Source organism: Pyxicephalus adspersus, chromosome 12 (assembly GCF_032062135.1).
Source record: "Pyxicephalus adspersus chromosome 12, UCB_Pads_2.0, whole genome shotgun sequence".
In the NCBI taxonomy this organism is placed as follows: domain Eukaryota; kingdom Metazoa; phylum Chordata; class Amphibia; order Anura; family Pyxicephalidae; genus Pyxicephalus; species Pyxicephalus adspersus.
In genome coordinates, this window is record NC_092869.1 from 38,024,822 (window position 1) to 38,046,649 (window position 21,828).

A 21,828-nucleotide genomic window follows, 5' to 3' on the forward strand; every position below is an offset into this window, starting at 1 on the left:
CCTGCCATAGGAAAGCTTGTAATGAGGAATTAGGGTGGCTGAATGCTCTTCTATACAATACAATGCTGGGTGTCATTCAACCCAGAAGACTGATGACCTCTTGGGGTGAAAAGGGTTTACCCCAGAGAACAGTATTGTAGCATACATAGGTATTGCAGCCTGAGTTCCATTTTTTTTTAAATGGAGAAATAAATTAGCTTTGAGTGCAGCTTTAATTTGCATTTACTTTATTAAGCCGATTTCTGACTGTTTGCTAGGAGTTACTGCTCGCTGATGAATCCAGCCCCGTTATCTTTTCATCTTTCTCCCCCGGAGTTCTGTTACTCTGTTTTCCCAGCCAAACATATTCCATTTATTCGATGAAAGCCAGATGTTTGCTTAGGCTAAGAAATGAATAGCAAAGTGGAGGATTAGGGCTGGGCCCCACCCTGGACACATCTGCAGTCCAGTCCCTTTGAGCCATGTCATGTTCTAAGGAGGTCGCAGGGGCCCGAGAACTGATGTATGTTTATAGAAATACATTACAGACCTATCAGACTTCATTTATTTATTTTTTTATGAGCAGATGTGGAAATGGGATATTTGTACACATTCACTTCTGCCACGTCAGGTCTTTTTAATGGCAGGGCCATGGTGGCTTATGGTATCTAGTGGTATGTGAATGGGTTTTTTTTTTTTAATCACATTCTACCTCAACCAAAAAGAAAAAAATTACTATATGTTACATTAATAATCCTTTTGAATAGTTTTTTTCCCCTTTTTTTAATTACCCCTCCCTTGGATTGCAGAACCCCTTCCCCTTATGTGATGGAAATGAGAAGAAAGGGAAGTGTCCTGTGCTTTACAGTGCAACAGAGGAGAACTAGGCAGAGTTGAGAACACTGAAACTTATTTCAGTACAGCAGAGGCAGACAGGTCAGCACAGGTGGGAAGTTAGGACCTTGCAAAAAAACATTTAGGGTACTACATTGCAAAGTAAGGCATGTAACAAACAATGGTGTGATGCAATGCCATACATACTAAACCAGGCATGGGCTGGTTGGTCCGCGGCTCTGGCCGGTGCCACCCCGAGCAGGGTCAGCAGAAGGACCCGGCTGGGGGGGCGCACCGGCCAGAGCCGCGGAACATGTCCCCTGTTTTAATCCCGGCTCATGGAGGTGGGCAGGCTGTGTCCCTGCACACAACCCGCCCACTTTGTCAACACAGGCTCAGATCAGCGATGGGAGGGTGAGCGGGGTTATGCCATCATGACATCACGTTCCTTGACAAATTTTATATCAGATTGTGGCTCCCGACTGAAAAAGATTGCCCACCCCTGTACTAAGCTGAACCCTAATACATCTTAATGGTGTAGTGGTGTACCACAACACATAATGCCATACCACAACAAAGGATGCCACATCACAACACATGATGCCACCTGAACCATGAATTGCAATGGTAAACACAAGTGCATACACTTCTTTTCATGTGCAGTCATGCATAGTCACCTCATTTACAAATAGGCCACAACACATCTCTACTGCTACTCTATCATGGCCACCAAGCCTTTAATGCTGTTAGTAAATAGTGAGCTCTTCGGACACAGGCAAGGCACAGATTCACTTTAAGCTTTAAAAACTTCAGATAGAGCCATTTGAAAAAAATGGTTCTTACCTTATCAGTCTCCCATTTTCAACATAATATTGCACTCGAAAATGGACAATCATTGGAGGACCAAACTGGTCAATTCCCTAGAAGAAACAAAAAAAAAAAAAACATTCTCATTTGCTAATTCTAGCCTTCCAATAAGCTATTTTACCCTCGGAATGGCTTTTTCAAAGACCTTGGGTTAAATGAATGGCAAGTGGTTAATCACCATTGTGAACTTAAGCGACAGAACCTTTGACATGATTTTTACAGTCTATGTCAACACTAACTTCCTGTATCATATGGCACATTTTATACCAGAGCAGGAAGGAATAGGAAATCTTTCCAGTGGGGACAAAAGTTGCATTAAAAAGAAGGAGGGTTATAACATTTGTATGAATTTTATTACTGCCTTCCAATCCCAGCGACCCCCTCTGCTATTTTGCATCCTCAGAGGTTAGTGCTCCGGCCTTTGCAGCACTAGGTCCCAGGTTCAAATCTCAGCCAGGGCACTATCTGCATGGAGTTTGCAGGTTCCTCCGGTGTTTGCATGGGTTTTTTTTCTGGGTACTATCCAGTTAGGTTATTTGGCTTGCCTCCAAAATTGACCTTAGACTGTGGTAACGACATATGACTATGGTAGGGACATTAGATTGTGAGCTCCTTCGAGGGACAGCTAGTGGCATGACTATGGACTTTGTAATGTGCTGCATACTATGTCAGTGCTATATAAATATGTGTAATATATTACCATAGATTGGAAGTGATGCAAATTCCCTCTAATGGGGTCACATGTGGAAATATTACCTTAATGGGGCTATTTACTCTTCCTAGGTCTACCTACACATGTAAAAACAAATCAAAAAGTGTTGGCTGGAGCTGGGCTAAACAGATAAATGACATGTATGGTTTAAAAATTACAAACCCTTCGTAACTAGAAAAACAAGGGCAGGACCGACCTTCCCTTACCTCCTCCTTTGCTGATTAATAGGTTCCTGCTAAACTGTGGGTGCAGATTAAATAAACCATTCCACAAACTGAAAGATCTGGGATTGCCATAACTTTCATATGCAAATACAATTTACCTAGTTCTGGTATTTTTAATTTGAAAAAGTGAATGTACAAATGAAAATCTTTGTCCTTATTTTAGAATGATGACTTAAGAACAAAAATCCCCCACCTACTCCTGCAGTGGTTCTAATGCTTTCACCTAGGTCTATCTTAATCATTGGATCCAATTTGCTAACAGCTAACTTTTTGCAATAGATGGAGTCATGGGGGCTCCATGTCATATTATGGATAAAATGTCTTGATCATTTTTTGTTCCAAGCTCTAGGTATACAAGATGGAACAAAAATCAATACTGTATCTAACAAAAATAATCTTGCATCCCCAGGAGTGCTGAACCTTTAAGCCCAGCAATATTTTAAAATTTGAAAAAATAAAGAACATGGAGAACCCAAAGATCCATAAAGTCCCTTTATGGACAAACAGCACCAACTGTGTGGCCTCCTGTCCAAACCTGTGTAATTCCTGCATATTGGAAACCCAACAGCTGACCCCAATCCTCCAGGAGGATCCCACCCTTGTAACATGCCGCCCTTTCGCCCCCTACTCATGACAGTTGTTGGGGAATGGAACTGATGCTTTGAGAAACACAGGATGACTTCAAGCTGCAAGCATGCAGCACTCAACAGTATACGGCCCCTGGATTAATGACATACAAATGTCTAAGTTATACGTGGCACGCTAATCACACAGCCAACACTAGATCACATATATTCAGCTGTGGGATCAAGAGCATTGCTGAAATGTTTAAATGACGACATTGGGAAGGCATAATGTGAACCCGATACCACTAGATGGAGAACTTCAACAGATTTGTGTGGTTCAAAAAAGAAACCCCAAATTTCTGGAAAATCAATCAACCGCTGGAGAAGAATACCGGCTATTACTGCCAGCAGCACGTTCTCAATTCTTGTTAATAAGGTGAATTTGTAAACCTGCTCATGTTAAAATCAGTAAATAAAAATGGAATCTATTAAACACATTGCAAATGGTTGGCTACCACCATGAGAATAATTAAATTATAAGATATATATGATTTTTTTAACAAAACATAAAAACATTCTTTCCAACAGGTGGAAGGCAGGTCAAGTCTTAGATAGATTTGTGTTGTAGACTTGGATGAGGCACAAAAAAGGAAGATAACCTCCTCCCTCAGTGAGCAGGACAATTTCCTAAAGCATAGAAAGCGGCGAGTGCCAAAATGGATATACAGATGAGGTGGTTAGGTGCATTAGCTAATAACTACCATGTTTCTGGGGAAGGGAATGTCCCTTCTTCAGGGATTGAATGTCAAGGACATTGACTGACATGGCAATGTAAACTATGGCTCCCTGCATGCTTGTGGCTCGATTTAATGAAATGGCAAAGCAGCCATCCAGAGACAGTCACTCAATTGAACATTTAAGGGCTGAAGAAGTGGAGTTGCATTATCCTTGGAATCCATTGGATATCATCTATGAAGAAGAAGACAATCATTGGACCCTAACCATATCAGTTTCAATATTCACCCCCAGATTGGTGCCATCCATCAAACATACCAATCTGCTGCTACACACTTTCAGGTGGAATGATGCCAATCATTATTTAGCTGTCCTGGACATGTGCCCTGGGTTATGAAATCGGACCAACCTGGGCTGTCCAGTATTCCTGGACAACGTTGCACTCACTTCATTATATGCAAGCCATGATGTTTAATAGGAAGCACCACCACCAGTCTAAGAACTGCAGTGCACTGGAGTCCAGAAAGGACAAAATATTTGGTTTAGGATCCCTATGCTACATTAAATTGGCTATTTTTATTTTGTTTGTTTTTTTATATACATAACTGCTTAAATGACCCATTCAATTAAATAGGTTGCCTATTGCACCACAGTGGTCCAAAAACTAGACCTGGACCATTTGTGACAATGCACCACCACGCACTATAGGTACGCAGAAAACTGCACTTATAAGCTATGTTTAAATCTTCGGGCATCCGGATGCTATGTGTAAAAACAAGGTATGCTTATCCCCAGGTTTGGAGGAGTTTAAATATTACATTAGATTTTTTTATCTTTCTCACCTTTAGTACAATTGCTCCTTTTATGCCCCCATGTTGAGTAAATATATTAATTGTAAAACTCATGTGAAGGTGTGATTTGATTTTTAATTTGGTTGTTTCACCATCAGAACATTGCAAAATTACAGACTTATTCTATAGAACAGAAAATGTTTCTTATGGATTATCCTAGCAGCAAAATGCTGCAGCAAAACACAGCCAAGAAATGTGCTGAGCAAACACGTCAGGTCAGGTGACTTACCCTGCTGGCCTCCTTCTTCCACTCCTTGGGGCAATACTTGTACAGCTTCTGAGATGGCTCCATGTACACATGCTCATTGTCTATGGACAATACACAAGAGAAGGAACAATTATTATAAAGCAACATTACAATCTTTTGTCTTTTAACCTTTGTTTTTTGCAAATGTTGTGATATACAAAAAAAAAAAAAAAACTTGAAGCCCAACTAAAGGCCACAACTGGAGTTTACATCATTGGTTAAACATTACAGTTGAAGCATATATTTGGAAACCCCCTATGGTAATGGAGATTCTGAACTTCTGTTAGGCCATTTCTGAGATTCACACAGATCAATGGCTAAACCTTTGGCGGCTACAGGTAATACAGTATTGTCATTTTCCTCAACACAGGGTCAATATCCCCTCTCCTCCCATAAGTACATGTGAATGCAGGACATCCGATTGGCTGTTATTGCTGCCCTTCACTCTTACTCACCACCACCACCGTCATTGGTATTCAAGTGACCATATTGTGCAATCTCTGCCCATTTCTTTCTTAGGTTTTTTAAACAATCCATTCTATTTGCAAAAATATCTAAAATTTTAAAATTGAAAGGATCTGAAAAATACCCAGATTTCCCATGTGCTATCAATCCTTCTCCTGACCCCCACGTTGCTACAGGTCACGGTAGTTATGTAGGTGGTCAATGAAAGCACACAATGGATGAGGAACACCCATATTCTCCATCCCTGGAATTGGCGATTAAGAAGATTCTTCAAGCAACTTTAACAGACCAAAGAATCAAGGAGCGGGTGTACAGTATATATATTTATATGATACCAAGGTTTACCTTTTGCCCTTCACTTGCACAAAAGCTGCAAGCTCACATCTATCTTGCACTGCTATCTAACTGAAAATCAGGCTTTTGCTTTGCTGGCTTGTTTACTTTTGCCATTTTGTTTCTCTTTGAAAATGAAGAAGAAAGATTTCTTTGCTGTGAGTGTGGGTTCTACTGGAAGAGATTTGCAGGCACAGGAATGTAAGGCCTGGAGGATACACCCATCAAGGCTGCTTCAGCTGTCTCCATTCATCACACTGAACTCCACGTGTTAAATCAACACCACCATTCAGGGGATAAACTGAAGGAAAGTGAAAACGTACAATGCTGCCCATTACCTATGACTATGGACGGGCTTTATGGTATACTGAGCAGTTTTCATATTCAAGTGAGAAAATTCACAAAAAGACTTGCAAGTGACACTTCTACGTGCACGATCAAGTTCTCCTGAATTGTCAACAATGTGCCAAGTCATCAATCATGAGTTATCATTGAATTACTCAATTCTGCATTGATCAGGCACAGACACATTTAGGAAATATTAAAAGCCACATGTTTAGTCCACATGGATGATCACACCTTGATATACTCAGGTGTTGAGATAGGAGCCGGAGAGATAGGTAGTAAATATTGACAACTTAAAGCGAGTGGGCAGGCTAACATGTTCAACTGTAGCTGGAATGCTACATATTTTTAGGGGGATGTGGGAGGAAACCAGGAAACCAAGGAAAGTATGGGGAGAACATACAATCTCAATGCTGAAAGTGTGCTGCCAAGATTTAAACCTGGGACCTTAGTGCTGTAAAACCAAACATACCAGTTACTAAACCACCAAGCCACCCAAAACAGCTCCTATTACTTCTTTTACCTCTATCACCAGGCTTGTAAAATTCTTGCAGGGAGATCAGTTTCTGCTGATGTAGCCACAACCCCCAGAACTACATATCTCAAAAGTCCATTCATTCCCTACACAACATAAGGGCAGGCTCTCAGATACCAAGGCAGCTATTGTTTTAGTGGTAAAGAAAACTAAGTATGCATGACACAAATAGGGGTGGAAAGGAAGACGCAGTTTTGTAGATTTAGCTTTCTGTTGCCATATATCGTGACAGGTGAGGAATTTATTTATAACAATTTAAATAAAAATCAAATAGCAGAAAAAAAACCCCCCTCAAGCACTAAGTACACTTATAAAAAAAAAGGGATTTGAACTTGACGACCCAGCATGACTAAAAAGGAGGCTGAGCGATATGTTCAGCAATAAGAATGGGGTCACATGAGACACCAGACGTGTCCAAGCCGGTGATAATTGACCTGCTTGCTGAGAGACAACAGATAAATACACTTGTAATTAACTCCGGGGAAGCTGTAGACAGGGTAATAGTACCTTTTCTATCAATCTTTGCCTGCTCACATTTTATTGGAGAGGTGAAAGACAAGGTTCTTCTAAAAATAGAACCATCGCTTTTTTCTTTACTTCAGTATTGGTTTCACAAAGAAAGACAACTCTGATGATTATTAAGAAGAATTGAATCAGGTCATGTAAGGACTCATATATAAAGCTTTTGGATGAAATCTTGGACAAATCTGCACTTTATGACAGCTAAAGAATGAAAAAAGATCGGTGGATACAATTTGTCCCAGATTTATATTCCCTCCAACAGTGATATACATCAGGCCTAGGTGGTGATTAAAATGTTTTTGATCACTTTAAATACCAATGACTAGGGGCCAGGACAAATAGAGTGAATCTCCCCAGTGGCCACAGAGACAAACAAAGAACCCAATCGGGGTTCTAACCCTGCACTACTTTATCCAAAACTCAAAAAGTTTGCCTTTAGATACTCTTTAGTTTTTAGCACATACCCATGAAATTATTTCAGTGCACAAATAACATTTACAGATGTAACAGAATTTGCATTTCCATTTGCATTATGGGAGCAATTATTTTCCTGGTTCAGCCTTGCTTTGCTAAAGATGCGTACGCATTCTAGTGTTTCGAAAACCTTTTTACTATGGGAAGATTCTTGAAAAAAAACTTTTGGGTCCTAGAGAACTCCTGCTATAATTACTATATCCATAGTACATTAGCGCGGTGGTCAATGGGAAGAATGTCTCCTATATTGCTGGCCATTGAGAAGAATGTCACCCCAAAAAAATCATTGGGATCAGTTAAACTAAACTGAGAATCACAAATTGCTTGGCAAATTGCCCTGGCAGATCAATGAACGACAGGGCAGAGATGACCATTGTTCTTTCCTCTGAAGAAGAGGATAGCATGGTGCCAATTATTTCCAGATTAGAAAATCTAATGTCCTGTATAGGGTTTAAGATATGGAGAAAACGAATAGACACAAACCACTAACTTACTTTGAACAACGCTAAGCCCAAAGAGATGGCAATCTTTTAGACGGAGGAGATCACAAACTTGGACCAGTAGCTCTTGACAAAGTGCTTTAACCTGCAAAAAAGAAAATACACCCATATAAAGAAAGTGGCTATATGTTTTTAAATACTTGCACACAATATGATTATAGCCACATTTTGCAGCTTTCTTTTTGCATAAACTTGGTCAGCAGGATAGGAAGTTAAAGTAAAACCCTTTATTGAGGCCCAGATAGCAGTAACCACCCAATGGTATTCTACCACCCCCATTCCCTCGTTTTCACAAATTCCAACCAAGACTAAGATAAAAAACCATTACATAGGATCTGATTCTTTATAATAAGCAGATACTCACACTGATGATGATACTCAAGGTGTCATCATTTGGAAGGAAGACACAAATGCTCCGCCGGTCCTGCATGGCTCTGTTGTTCTGGAAGGTGAGCTTGCTCATCTTTGTTCTGGCCTGTGTCGGGGTCAGTCCGCTGCTCTCAGCTCCATGGACTTGCCAGAGCTCTCCCACCGTTCAGAAGGCATCATGATCATCAAGGAAGGGAGGAAAGTTCCTCACCCGTCAGTGAATCATCGCTGGAAGAGACATAGAGGAGACATTGATCATATGTAATGTCTGAGAATTCTGCACTTATTGACACATGACAGGCAATTCATTCATTTCCTTCCCGGCAACTGGAAATCCCTAAGTGATAGGTTACACATTGATTCTTTTATAGATTACAACACGGATACAGAAAACACACTATTTATGGATTCTCCCTTAGGTTTCAGCGAATCAGGAAATGTCAGGGATCCTGAATTATTTATGGGAGTTTTGACACACACACAATCGAATTACACTGGTCAACCACTTTCAGAGTGGTTTAAAGGGCCAGCAACTCTCTCTGTTAGGCTGCGTACACACGTCAGATGATTGTCGTTTAATAATTGCCTTTAGGGGTGATATCCGACGAGAATCTGGCGTGTGTACAACGCTTGTCGTCCGTCGTCCGAAATGCTTATACATTATATTCTGCTATATATAAAGTCCAATTGAGCTTCGTATAGTGTTTTGTTTCAACAGTTTTAAATTTCAATAAATCAAAAGATTTATTGCTAAATCAAAAGATTTTTGCTAAAAAAAAAACTCTCTTTCTAGTTGTTCTATTTTTGCACATTTTGTTTCTGGTCTAGGATTAAATTTGCCACCTTTGTCCCCTGAATCTAGCATGCTACACTATATGAGCATGATTTTGAGGACTCCTGACCACCACACCTATTTGAGCTTTTTGGGCATCACGTTTCATGACAATGGCCATTAATGTGGAGTTTTTACCTCCTCCTCTGCCACTTGCAGAGCCTCCACTCTTCCAGGAAAGCTTACTAGATTTGAAATTTTGGCTCAATCAACCCAAAATGCACTTGTAATGCCACATACTGATGCTGGACAAAAGTCATCCATAAAGTGAGAGTTGAGGTCACCAAACCAAATTTGTCTTTATGGAGCTCCTTATGAGCCACTCAATCATTTAGAGGGGTAATTGTCACCAGCAAAAGCTGTAAACAATGTAACAGATATGATTCCAGCTTGCAAGTGTTCTGGTAGAATCAATAGGTAATGTTTCCCCACTTGCTAAACAGATAATAAACCATAACCAGACACATTATATATGCTCATGCCTTGCAGAACTCCTAGAGAACTGAAGTCATGCTTGGCCCAACCCCTCCAGTGTATAATATTAGCCGATCACTATCAGGAAACCTTTCCATTTTATGGATGGTTCAGTGGAACCTTAGGGTTCCTCCAAAGGTTGCTCGGTGTTCCTTGAGCAATGAGCAGTTTGTGCCTCTTAGGTCAGTTTAACTGAACCCAATGATCTTTTTGGCTATCTGTAAGGGTGACATTCTTCCTAATGGCCACCAATGTAGCAGGCATTCCTCCCACTGACCACCATCCTAATATACAGTGAGCTGTGAATATAGTAATTATAGAAGCGTTTCCTGAAGACCTAAAAGTTATTTCAAGGGTTCCCCCAAGTTACAAGGGTTCCCCCAAGTTACAAAAGTCTTAATGCACACAAATTCTAACCACATATTCCTAGATGCTTGAGTTCATAGGGGTAACACTGAAAAAATACAACCTGACCTATTGTGTTTTCCTAAAAGCTAAGCATGTTTAAAGAAATCACATTTAACGGGCCCCGAGGATCGGAGCTCAGCACTGCTGAACTGCAAATTATTTCAGGGTTATTCATCAGGGTGGTGCAGTGACGATTACAACCATCCAGCAATTAATTTCTTACCTTAGCTGACTGCAGTCATCGGGTTGCTAGAGGTGACTGCAATCTACTCATCCCCATTGTAATTCCTTAATAAACAATTCCATCAGTCTCTGATTCCTCATCCATGAGTCACTCCAAACGAATGACGAAAAATTTGTTTTCCAGACAGGATATCCTAACAGTCATATTTACAAGTCACACAGCAAGTCACCAATATTCCCGGGTTTACAGATCTCAAGAATAATTTTGATGACTGTTTCTAATTTCTGGGGAAATTCCTAATTTAAAGACTTTGCAAAGAAATGTCCCTGTTTTCAGCACCAAATAACATTTAGATATGCCATTATTACATCCGATTGTTTTCTGATCTCTCAACCTAATTCTTGACCTTTTCACCTTTAAATGTGATCACTAACAAAGCATTGAAAGGATCCAAAAACAACAAATTCTTCTGGAAAGGTAAAGTGTATCTAAAGCCAGGTTTGGATAGAAAGGTAGGTTCAATCATTGTTATAGTGATTCACTCTTCTCTATTACTTCATGACCACGGTCATGAAGAAGAGAAAACACATTTTAGTTTGTCACTAAATAACAGATTTGGAGCGGGGTAAATCTTCCAACAGGGGCAGTGACAATGGTGTATATAGGAAGAATAGGGGCATCTTCATTATATGGCACAAAAAAGAAACAAAGTTGCTAGGATTTTTAAAGCCATATTCTAGCCAAAACAAAAATATCAAACTGTGATACCCTTTTAAGCGGAACTCGCAAGCTGTGACACCAATAGATGCAAAAAATAATCTGTATTTGACTCATCAGTCCTTTGCAGTCCCTGTAAACAGATATCCTAATGTGACTCAAAGGAGGTAGCACAAGGATCCAATCGGATCATGTGCAGAATAGTTGCATCCAATCAAAGGCTGGAGGCAGGACCTTGACAGCCTGGGCACCATGGAAGTGGGTAGAATGATGCAGGCTGTCATTCAAACAAGAATACTAGGGACCTCTGGAGATGAAAAATGAAGTACTGCGGGGGACATTTAGCTTTTGAATAATTTAAATATTATTTTTCGCTTCCATTCTTCTTAAGGAAGTTGTATAGGTATGAATCCAATTAAAGATAATTAAGGGTTAGAACAATAAGCATCTCTTTTATACTTGGAAAGGCCTTTTTATTCTTATTTGGCAAGGTGGCACACATTGAACTCTGTGTAACCCCCATTTAGGTATAAACTTGTATGCTAGCTTGATGTATATATGCGATTATTCCCAAACATCTGCAGCTGGATCGCCGCTCGTCATCTACTGTCTGTAGGTACAGCCACATATGAGATCACAGATATTTTTTTGCCAAGAATGCCTACATGGAACCTTTCCCAAAAAAATTGACAGATGTATGGCACCCCTTGCTTGCTACCTTTTATAATAAAACCACTCGCAGTCTTTCCATTTCTCATTAGTATTATGTATATTTACATTTTATAGTCTTCTGGAAAAAAATCGCCACTGAGGCATCGATTTCGTGTGAAAACATGGCTTTCAAACAACAGTTTTATGAACAGCGCAGTCAGCCCAGTTCATGATATACAAGCGGCCATAACATCTGTTCAGAAACTGCTCCATGCACAAAGAACTGTAAGAATCATTTACAGAAATCGTTAGCAGGATTTGACTAATTGGCTGCTAGTGATTAGCTTACAAAACTTTCCATGAATTGCACAGATGCCAACATTGTAAAACAGATTCCAGGGCGGATCAGCTGCTTGTTGGAGTGTGTAATGAAAAGTACAGAAAGTTTATAAATTGTATATACTCTGTGATGGGAAGATTTTTAGTATTTTAACTTTTGCTCCTAGATTATGATTGCTATATAAAAGATACAAAAAATTAAAGGTATATTTGGTTTGAAATATATTTTTAGTTTGTTTTTGGATATGGATTGAATTGTTTGACCAGTTCTATCAAATTTCTATTGAAGGAGAAATTTTCTCTTTTGTTAATTTCCTGAAGAACAAAAAAATGAGGCAGAAATTTCCCCATACATGACGTCAGCAATCAAAACTTCCCATGTGCTTGGACCCTTCCCTACTGCCTATCCAAAGAAAAAGTTTTGGCTGGGGATTCACCTTAATAGATGACAGTAATTCACTGCATGTTGCAGAAATTTTTGGTACATTTTGACAACCTTTGGAAGCACAAATATGTTTGGGTGCCAAAATAGTCAAGGATACATCAATGGGTTCTTTTACTGTTCCTGGAACCCATAATATCCAGAGAGACATCTACAGGTTCTTGTACTGTTCCTGGAACCCATAATATCCAGAGAGACATCTACAGGTTCTTGTACTGTTCCCAGAACCCAAAATATCCAGGAATACATCTACAGGTTCTTGTACTGTTCTTGGAACCCATAATATCCAGGGATACATCTACAGGTTCTTGTACTGTTCCCGGAACCCAAAATATCCAGGGATACATCTACAGGTTCTTGTACTGTTCCTGGAACCCATAATATACAGAGAGACATCTACGGGTTCTTTTACTGTTCCTGGAACCCAAAATATCAAGATACATCTACAGGTTTTTGTACCGTTCATGGAACCCAAAATATCCAAGGAGACATCTATGGGTTCTTGTACCGTTCATGAAACCCATAATATCCAGGGAGACATCTATGGGTTCTTGTACTGTTCATGGAACCCAAAATATCCAGGGGGACATCTATGGGTTTTTGTACCGTTCATGGAACCAAAAATATCCAAGGATACATCTACAAGTTTTTGTACCATTCCTGGAATTCAAAGCCCAAAAGCAAGTATGGTTTTGGCCTTTTTGGGGCTTGCAGTATACAAGAGGACGTCTATGCCATTCTTAAACTCTGCCTATGGGAATGAAATGAAGAGGATCTGTGTAAGCTTCAAGTCAGTCTATTTGGAGTTTGCACATAGCCAAGAGTCCCTCATGTGACAGTATTAAGGCCTGGTGATTGGCTTCCCAATATGAAGGGAAAGAGTCACTTTCCTTATATTTTGCAGTTGTGACCCTGCTGTGACTCTGCTGGCAGTCACCAATAGGAATGAATTCATTAGGATCTGTGCAAGCTTCAAGTTGGTATAGTTGGAGCCTGCACATGACCAATACTCCCTCCCACCCTCTTGTGACAGTGATGAGGCCTGGTGATTGGCCACCCAATGGAAAGAGAAAGTCAGATGCCCCCTTATATTCTGCGGTAGTGACTCTGTTGGAAGTCACCCATAGAAATTAAATGAAAAGGATCAACATAAGCTTAATGTTGGTCTAGTTTGAGCTTACACATGACCAAGACTCCCACACCACCTTCATGTGACCATGCGGAGGTCTAGTTATTGGCCACCCAATGGGAAGAAAAAATAGTCACATGCCCCCCCATACTCTGAGATATGCTCGATTACCAGTCACCTATAGGTATGAAATGAAGAGGATCAACACAAGTATAAAGTTGGTCTAGTTGGACCTTACACTTGGCCAAGACTGTCTCTTTACCACAATGTGACATTGCTAAGGCCTGGTAATTGAAAGAGAAGGAGTCACATACCCCCTTATAATCTCACTTTCTGCCCTTTATTTCACTTTTTCACCAGCAGGTGAAAGGAATATAAGTATAATAACAGGATTAGGGGATATAGGGGATAATTAAGTGAACTTCCACCACAGAATCACAACCGGTGTTCCGATAAGGTGGATTGGGCAGGTCAATTGATGGTATGAGTTACAGATAGTCTATTGAGTGGTTTATGATTAGTCAAAGCAAGTTCCCCACTGAAAAATGTAAATACTAATTTACTGAGCCACATAGAATTAGACATTTGAAGTAACTAAAACCAAAGGAGAATGACTGTGGTGTTGCTTGCATGGCCTCCAGATACAGCCACGTCTCCCTGACTCCTGCCAGCCCCCGGCTCGTCATGGTAATCGTGTCTAATACTGCTTTTTCTTTCTGCCCCCATAAACCTCAACCCCTGGTTTCCCACACAAGTGGAACATCTGCTGGGACACACCCGGCCTCCAGTGATTCTATGGCTCCGGTCTTCACCACCACTGCCAGAATGAGCAGCCAGGGAGCGACCAGCCCACATTGCATAACAAAATTCTTATTTTCCGTTTTTCAGTCCTGAGACTCGCCTTCCATCATATAAAGAGATCATTTTGCTTGGATGACATCTGCCCATCTCCTGATCTAATTTAAGGCTGGTGGCACTTCAGTGACCAGCAAGAATGAAAATAACAGAGCAACAAGGTCAATTTGTGTTGTCAAGGGTTGCTGGATTTCATACCTTCATGGCCACTATGAGAGTAACAGAGGGGCCGAAGTACTGACTTTTCTAAAAGCAAAGATGTGAGAGATTTCTTTGGTGCTGACCACATTTGTAAGCCTACACATTTGGTCATGAGGCATTTGCTACATCAGAGGATCAGAATTTGGACTGGCTAGGCTTCAGGTTTAGCACAGATCATTAGATGTAACGCCTAGTCCTTCATAGCCAGCCCGAGGGGAGCCTCGAATTTCCCCCCAATGACGTTTAAAGTTAGTTACTTTAGTTACTATTTTCTTCCTATTCATCTTAGCACAACTTTTTATACAGCTTTATGGCACAGGCAACCAAATATATAAGCTGAAATACATCAATTATGCTTCAATATTGTTTTGTATAGGTGAGTATGGAGTTGGGAAGTAGGGCTAAAATCCCAAATATGCAATAGGAAATGAGACCAAATCTTTATGAATAAGTAGAAAGTCTCCACCAAGACACCAGTCACCAAAACAGTTGACCACATCAGATTTCTTCTCATCTTTTGCTCTTGTGCTAGCTTTATGATTTTGGATTACCTTTTACTTTGTGTGGTCAATACTCCAAAACAGCTTTTTCTATACGAAGGCTTCTTCGGTTTCTAAATTTCATAGTAATTGTTATTCTGTTCAGTCATTCTGTAAATTCACACAAACCTAACACTGCACATCCATTGGTTTACGAAGCTAATCTGTAGCTTCCTGGGTCACCATTCTCTTGACTTGACAGGGCCAATGATACCCACTCATTGTCCAATAGGCAAGCTGGATACAATTATGGAAAAAGGGCAATAAATAGGATCAACATAAAAGACTGGCTGATCCGATTTAAACCACAGGAATAAGCCACATTGGGTAGTGGGGGGGGGGCACAGATATTTGACACTTGAGGAAGTGTCAAATGCCAAAGACATTGATAGTGGCTTCAACAACAGATCAGAGAGGTAGAAGACCTCTGATATGGTAAACCAGTTTTCCTTTTGTTCAATTTTTAGCTTTAACTGCCTGCTGTTCTGCTTTAGGCATAATTTGATGTTATACTGTACTTGACATATATACTATATTTATAAAACTCATTTCTTATAAGCCTCTTTTGCCAACCTAATCACCATAAACTAGAAAAAGTCTGACTTCCCCCTTACAACTCTTAAGCTGACATTTTTATTTTTTACAGCAGTGTAGCTAATCAGACGTTATTAGTTTAACATTCAGCGATTTTCGGTCCCAAAAAGATCCTCTTTCTGCCGACTGCGGTCTGAGGACATGTCAGATTTAGCAAGTAAGCGTGAAATGTTCTCTCATCTGTAGTGCGTCAAGCAAAATGTTCCCAGGAAAAAGTGCTACAGCAAGGAATTTACTGCACAAAGACATCATTCTCACTGGAGCGCTGCGATATTTAAATCAGCACGCTCTGCTCCAAATATATCGTGCAGATGGAGCGAATGTCATTCCTGCTAAGGCTAAATACCAGGCATTACAAAACAGAATTTACTCCAAATAGATAAAATATAAGGATCAGAATATGTCTTTATAATCAGGGCATGGGGCTTCAACAGACATCACAGCCAATCAGACTACATTCCACAGTGTTGCTTCTTTATTGTACAGGTTGGGGCAGGTCTTTGACTAGGCTTTACTGCCTAAATGTAGTTCAGGACCTAGTTGTACCCTTTCGCAGGAGTGAATGCCTGGGTCACAAACCTGGTTTACAGAATACCAGTTGTTTGTTATGGACATCATAACAGGCAGCAATCTGGGCTTGTGGCACGCAAGTCCCAAGTATAAATCTTGGCCGTGGTCTTGTCTGCATTGGGCTGGTTGATGTGATATTCTCCCTGTACGTATGTGGGCTTCCTCTGGGCACTTTGGTATCCTCCTATATTACAAAAATATAGTGGTAGGTAATTGGCTTCCCTAAAAATTACAGTTACACTATGGGGACATTAGACTATGGAAAGGTCATTAGATTGTGAATTCCTCCAACGGACCACTATTGGCATGACCATGGACTTATTAAGACTAAAGCTACGTACACATGTCTGATGAATCTCACCTTAGACGAACAGTCATACCCATCTTGAGCACAAATTCACCAATCCGCCATGGTGGATTGAAAAAAAACTGATTGGGTATGACCACTGTGTACTTTTATGGAGGAGAGCACATGGGAGCAGTACCCTACTGTGCAATGAAATGCACAACATTTGTTCCTGGCTGCTTGTTCATTGATCCACCAGGACAGATCAATGAAGGGCATTGTGGGACCACTGTATACAAATCAGATTTTTGCTAAAGATAAGCACAACTGGTCAGCTTGGGTGACAATAATTTGAGGTGTAGGCCGACTTTGATAGACTTGACAACGCAAGTGTGCCCACTGGCCATAGCCAAGAGTCATTTCAAATATAGACAGCTTGTAGTCCCATAATACCAAATATTTGAGCTCGTACTTTTAATAATTCCACACCCCAAAGGCTATCCCACAAATTAATCTTCCTGCAAACAGATTAGTTGTTGCTTGAGCCCGGACAAGCTGGTAAACATATACTAAGAATATTCAATGTGCTGCCAGCGCAATGCGGTTCCGAGGCCTTCTCCAAAAGCAACACTCACTTAAATCTCCAGCTCTCAGGAGACCGGATGGTATTTAAGTAGCTGTGAGCAAACAGAGTCCCATTTATCCAATGTAAATATATTTCAGTTTACCTGCTGGCCTATCATTATATTTAAATTCTATTTACTTTTATAATCCTCTTATTTTTTCATAGAATGCCTACACTCAGATACAGCGTAATACCCATCATGCATGAACTTAATGGTAAAAATATATTTGATGCTATGAACACTTTAAAAATATTGTACTATACCCTCACAAAAAACTGTGGAACCTCATCTATCCACCAAAAACTCCATAAAAAAGTAATTTTATTGTCTTTCTTTGCGCATATCATATGTTTTACAAAGCTAGTGCTGTTGCCTTGAAGAAAAATCAGGGGAAAAAGAAATTCTTCTTTCTGGGTACAATGAGTCGGGTTACACTTGCAGCAAAGAAAATATGAAAAGTATTTTAATATTTAATAAATGTGAATTGTTTTTATGCACAGCATTTGTTGTTCTTGTGTTGCAGTAACAGCACATTTTGCACAGCAATGGTAGCTTTGTGGTGTAGTGCCATTATTTTGGATGGCACCCTAACACAATAACACAACACACCCCTCACATCACCCAGGCTGCTGCTTACCATAAGCACATAGTAAGGCACTCTTGTGCGTTGTGACATCCAAAACAATGGTGCATGGTTTTGACAATTCTTGTTGTGTTGCCAATTCTAACATCATGTGGCACCGCAACACAGCAAATACAATGAACACAGGCTGCTCATGAACTACAATTCTCAATAGGCACTGTCAGCATGCTGAGACCTTTCCTTTGCAAAAAGGGAGGACAATTAAATAACTACAATACCCAAAACTGAAACTAAGTTTAGCTATCAAAGGCATGCTAAGCTTCATTTCATCATTGCAGAATTTTAAAAATGAATACACATTATAAATAAGACTAATGACCTATGTCCCAGTCACTGAACTGTCATGGCTGCATTCTATCCCACATCACCCGCCACTTTAATCACCCAGCTAATCCATTTATAAGCTGGTAACTTGTCACAAGCCATGAATCACTCCTAATGAGGCTCCATGCAGGAGATGAGGAATAGGATTTCATCATTAGGTGAACATCAGCAGCAGAGTAACCTGATAGGAGTCAGAGCAATGCAGTCCTGGCAGTCCTAATATAGGCCTTACAACCTATGAAGAATGAGCGTTAGATTTGCATGCTGCAATACGGATATTGCTGGATGGCCATAAACTGATCGCTTGTACAGTTCTTCATTTCATCTACAGAACTCACTTTGTCTATGTTAAAAAAGACACAGGTAGTAAAAACTTTTCTCAAACATATTTAAATATAATCAAAAGCTAGGTAAATATGCTTGATAAAGGTCGGTATTAATTCTTATAGAACAAGCATTCTTACCAAATGTCAATCACAATCCAAGACTCCATATATACAACAATAATACACTCCTATGTGGGGCTGGGCAGACAATTGGAATAACTATAGATACAAACATAAAGACATCTTGGTGAACTGACCACCAACTGCACATCCATGGTTCAGTAAATATGCACAATATTTTCCCAGACAAATTTGACTGCTTGGATCTCTTGTGACACCCAAGAATCATCATAGATTATTTTATATCATTGGACAGTTTTTAAATGAACAATTTGAAACATTCCCTGGTGGAGAATTATTTACTGCCACTGAAACACATAGACTTGGAAGATTCTCCACCAGTGAATGTCTGATTGAACAGACCCCCCCAAGTGTGATGGAAAGTTCAAAATCCTTCCAATATGGATACCTTAATCCAGTGCCAAATGTTTACTGATCTAAAACACATCCTAGAATATTGTTGCCCAAACTGAGCAGTCATGAGCTTCACGGGTGCAAATCTAACATGTTTGCCCCAGCATTGTTCTATCAATCCAATCATGCAGCATGGTGCTCAGTGGTTAACACTCGGGCCTTTGCAGCTCTGAGTCCCAGATTCAAATCATGGCCACCATCTGCATGGAGTTTGCATGTTCTCTCCATAATTGGGTGGGTTTTTTCATACATGCACTTAGGTTATTTGGCTTCCCCCAAAATTGACCTTGGACTGTATTAATGACATGTGACTAAGGTAGGGACATTAGATTGCGAGGCCCTTTGAGGGACACCTAGTGAAATGACTATGTACAGCACTGGGTAATATGTCGGCGCTATATAAATACAATATAATAACCTGGCATTTTGCTATGGAGGACAGCACAATGGGGCACCGTTTTCTCATCCTGCCCCATACGCTATGCATAGAACAGAACCGATCTGTGTGCATACCACTCGTTCATTCTCTTGCTTTCTTGATTATTTCCAGTGACAGAAATCTGATGTTTGTACAGGACTTTAGGGAGGATTACTTCACCAGTATGTACACTTGCAGCTAAGGACCTCCATGACCTTTGTTAATTAGGTCTTAGTAATGCATTGTCCAAGAACAGGATTATGTCCCCTCTCTACCCCGAGTCCATGGCACATTAATACAAGAAGCAGATTGACATCCGATTTATTTCAGATATCAGATTTATAAGAATTAAGGTGCGTACACACTTCCAATTTTTATCCTTCCAATCGAACGACGAACGATCGATTGGGCAAAAAATCGTTCGTAAAAAAGTAACCAACGACGCCGACGAACGAGGAAAGTCGCTGGAAACGAACGACCGGACCGGCGGATCGGATTGGACGACGATCGTTGAGCATCGTTCGTGTGTACGGTCGTTCGTTGATCGTCCATGTTCAGAGCATGCGTGATGAACGAACGTCCGTTCACTTTCCTGTCGTGCACATAGTTCTTCTATCGCTTAAACGATCGTATCTATTGTGTGTACAATATCTACGAACGATCGTGTCGTTACCTCTATGTGCAGTATCGGTGCTATACGATCGTTCATATATATCGTGCAGGAACGTTCGTCCTTCGTTTTCCGACGATAATAATTGGAAGTGTGTATGTAGCTTTAGGCATGAGCCGATTGTCCAGGCTGCCCTCCATGGCTGCTCCTCTTCTCCAACCTACTGCATACAACCGGCACATTTTTATTTAGAGAGAAACTTTACAACTCATAATGCATTCTTTCTAACTATTTAATTTTTCTGTTTTACTTGTTCTGACAGCCTGGTAACAAAACATTAATTACAGCATATGTTTTTCTGTGGAAGTTAAGAAGCCTCCATATTGCAAGTTAGTAAAGCATGCCAGCCTGCAGTGCTACTTAATTATAGGCAGGCACAAACAACTATCCTGCAACTGTCCTATGGGAACAGTCAGCACATTGTTCCAATAATACATTTTAATCACAAAAGGAATATAAGAATATACTACAATGGTAAAATCTTGGTATAGAGGCATAAAAAGTCACAGGATAGGTAAAATAATACCTGTACCAAGAGAAAGAAGTGTGTTGGGATCTTCTTAGTGCTTGAGAAATGTCGGGAGGCCTAAGAACGTTCTTCTGGACACAAAGGGATACGAGAAAAAAGTTCCAAGTCTTTACGAGTCTGATATCATAAAGAAACATTGTTTTTGGAATATAAAAGTATATTGCTCCTTTATACACCAGCTCCATGTTTTCTGAAAGGGTTTCAAGAATAAAACTATCTCCATTGGAAATGTGGCTTACTTGCGCTGTAATATGCAAAGCACTATGCTCTTGAAAAGTAATGAAGGGAGATCATGGCTGGTGGGATAGGCCCAGGGTGCTGAATATAACATCATGAAAACACGACAACTCCCTGCTCTCAGTACTTTTCTCAAGTACTATTACAGTATTGGAATGGCTTTCAGGAGAAGCTCTTGCAAATATCAAAATGCTAATGGATGGATGTCAGTCTGTAACAGTGAGTGTTTTGCATGTAGATTGCCCTAGGTAACACTCATATATGATGCAAAATCCAATAAATGAAAGAATGAGAGGGGGATGAAAGTCTGGGGATGAAAGGGTTAGTTAGATCCAGCTAGGAAATAAGACGGCTCTGACTTGCTGAAGCTTCTATTGCACATTGTGAGAAGCGCTGGGTATTCAATTTCAGTAGAGGAGAGGAACCTATAAAGCTGTGCAGAACTTAAAGCGTACCTATACTCAGAATTTTCACTTTACATAAAACAGATAGAGAACCCCTTTATGTAGGGTAAAAATGTTGTTTTTCTTTCTTTTTTAGGTGCAACACCCTTTTTAAAAAGGTGCAGCACCACCCCCCAATTCTCGGCCGCCTAGGCGGTCGAGAATGAATGGGAGCGCAAAGCCTCCTGGGATACCTTCGTCAGACATCCTGGAAGGCTCTTGGGCGCTCCTTCTACGCATGCCCGAGCATCTCGGGCATGCGCAGAATGAGCCTTTTTGCTCAAAGAGAAAAAGTTGCC

General features: G+C 40.3%; 1 protein-coding gene across 2 annotated transcripts in view; it reads right to left on the bottom strand.

Annotated features, from left to right (window-relative positions):
* Positions 1-21,828, bottom strand: part of FRMD6 (FERM domain containing 6) — a 120,707-nt gene that overhangs the window by 17,743 nt on the left and 81,136 nt on the right. For both annotated transcript variants that reach the window (XM_072427583.1, XM_072427582.1), the window contains exons 2-5: positions 8,554-8,786; positions 8,184-8,274; positions 4,998-5,077; positions 1,657-1,733 (exon numbers count right to left, since the gene is read on the bottom strand). In XM_072427583.1, coding sequence (XP_072283684.1) covers positions 1,657-1,733; positions 4,998-5,077; positions 8,184-8,274; positions 8,554-8,652 — 347 coding nt within the window. In that variant the 5' untranslated portion in view covers positions 8,653-8,786. The remainder of the gene's footprint in view (positions 1-1,656; positions 1,734-4,997; positions 5,078-8,183; positions 8,275-8,553; positions 8,787-21,828) is intronic.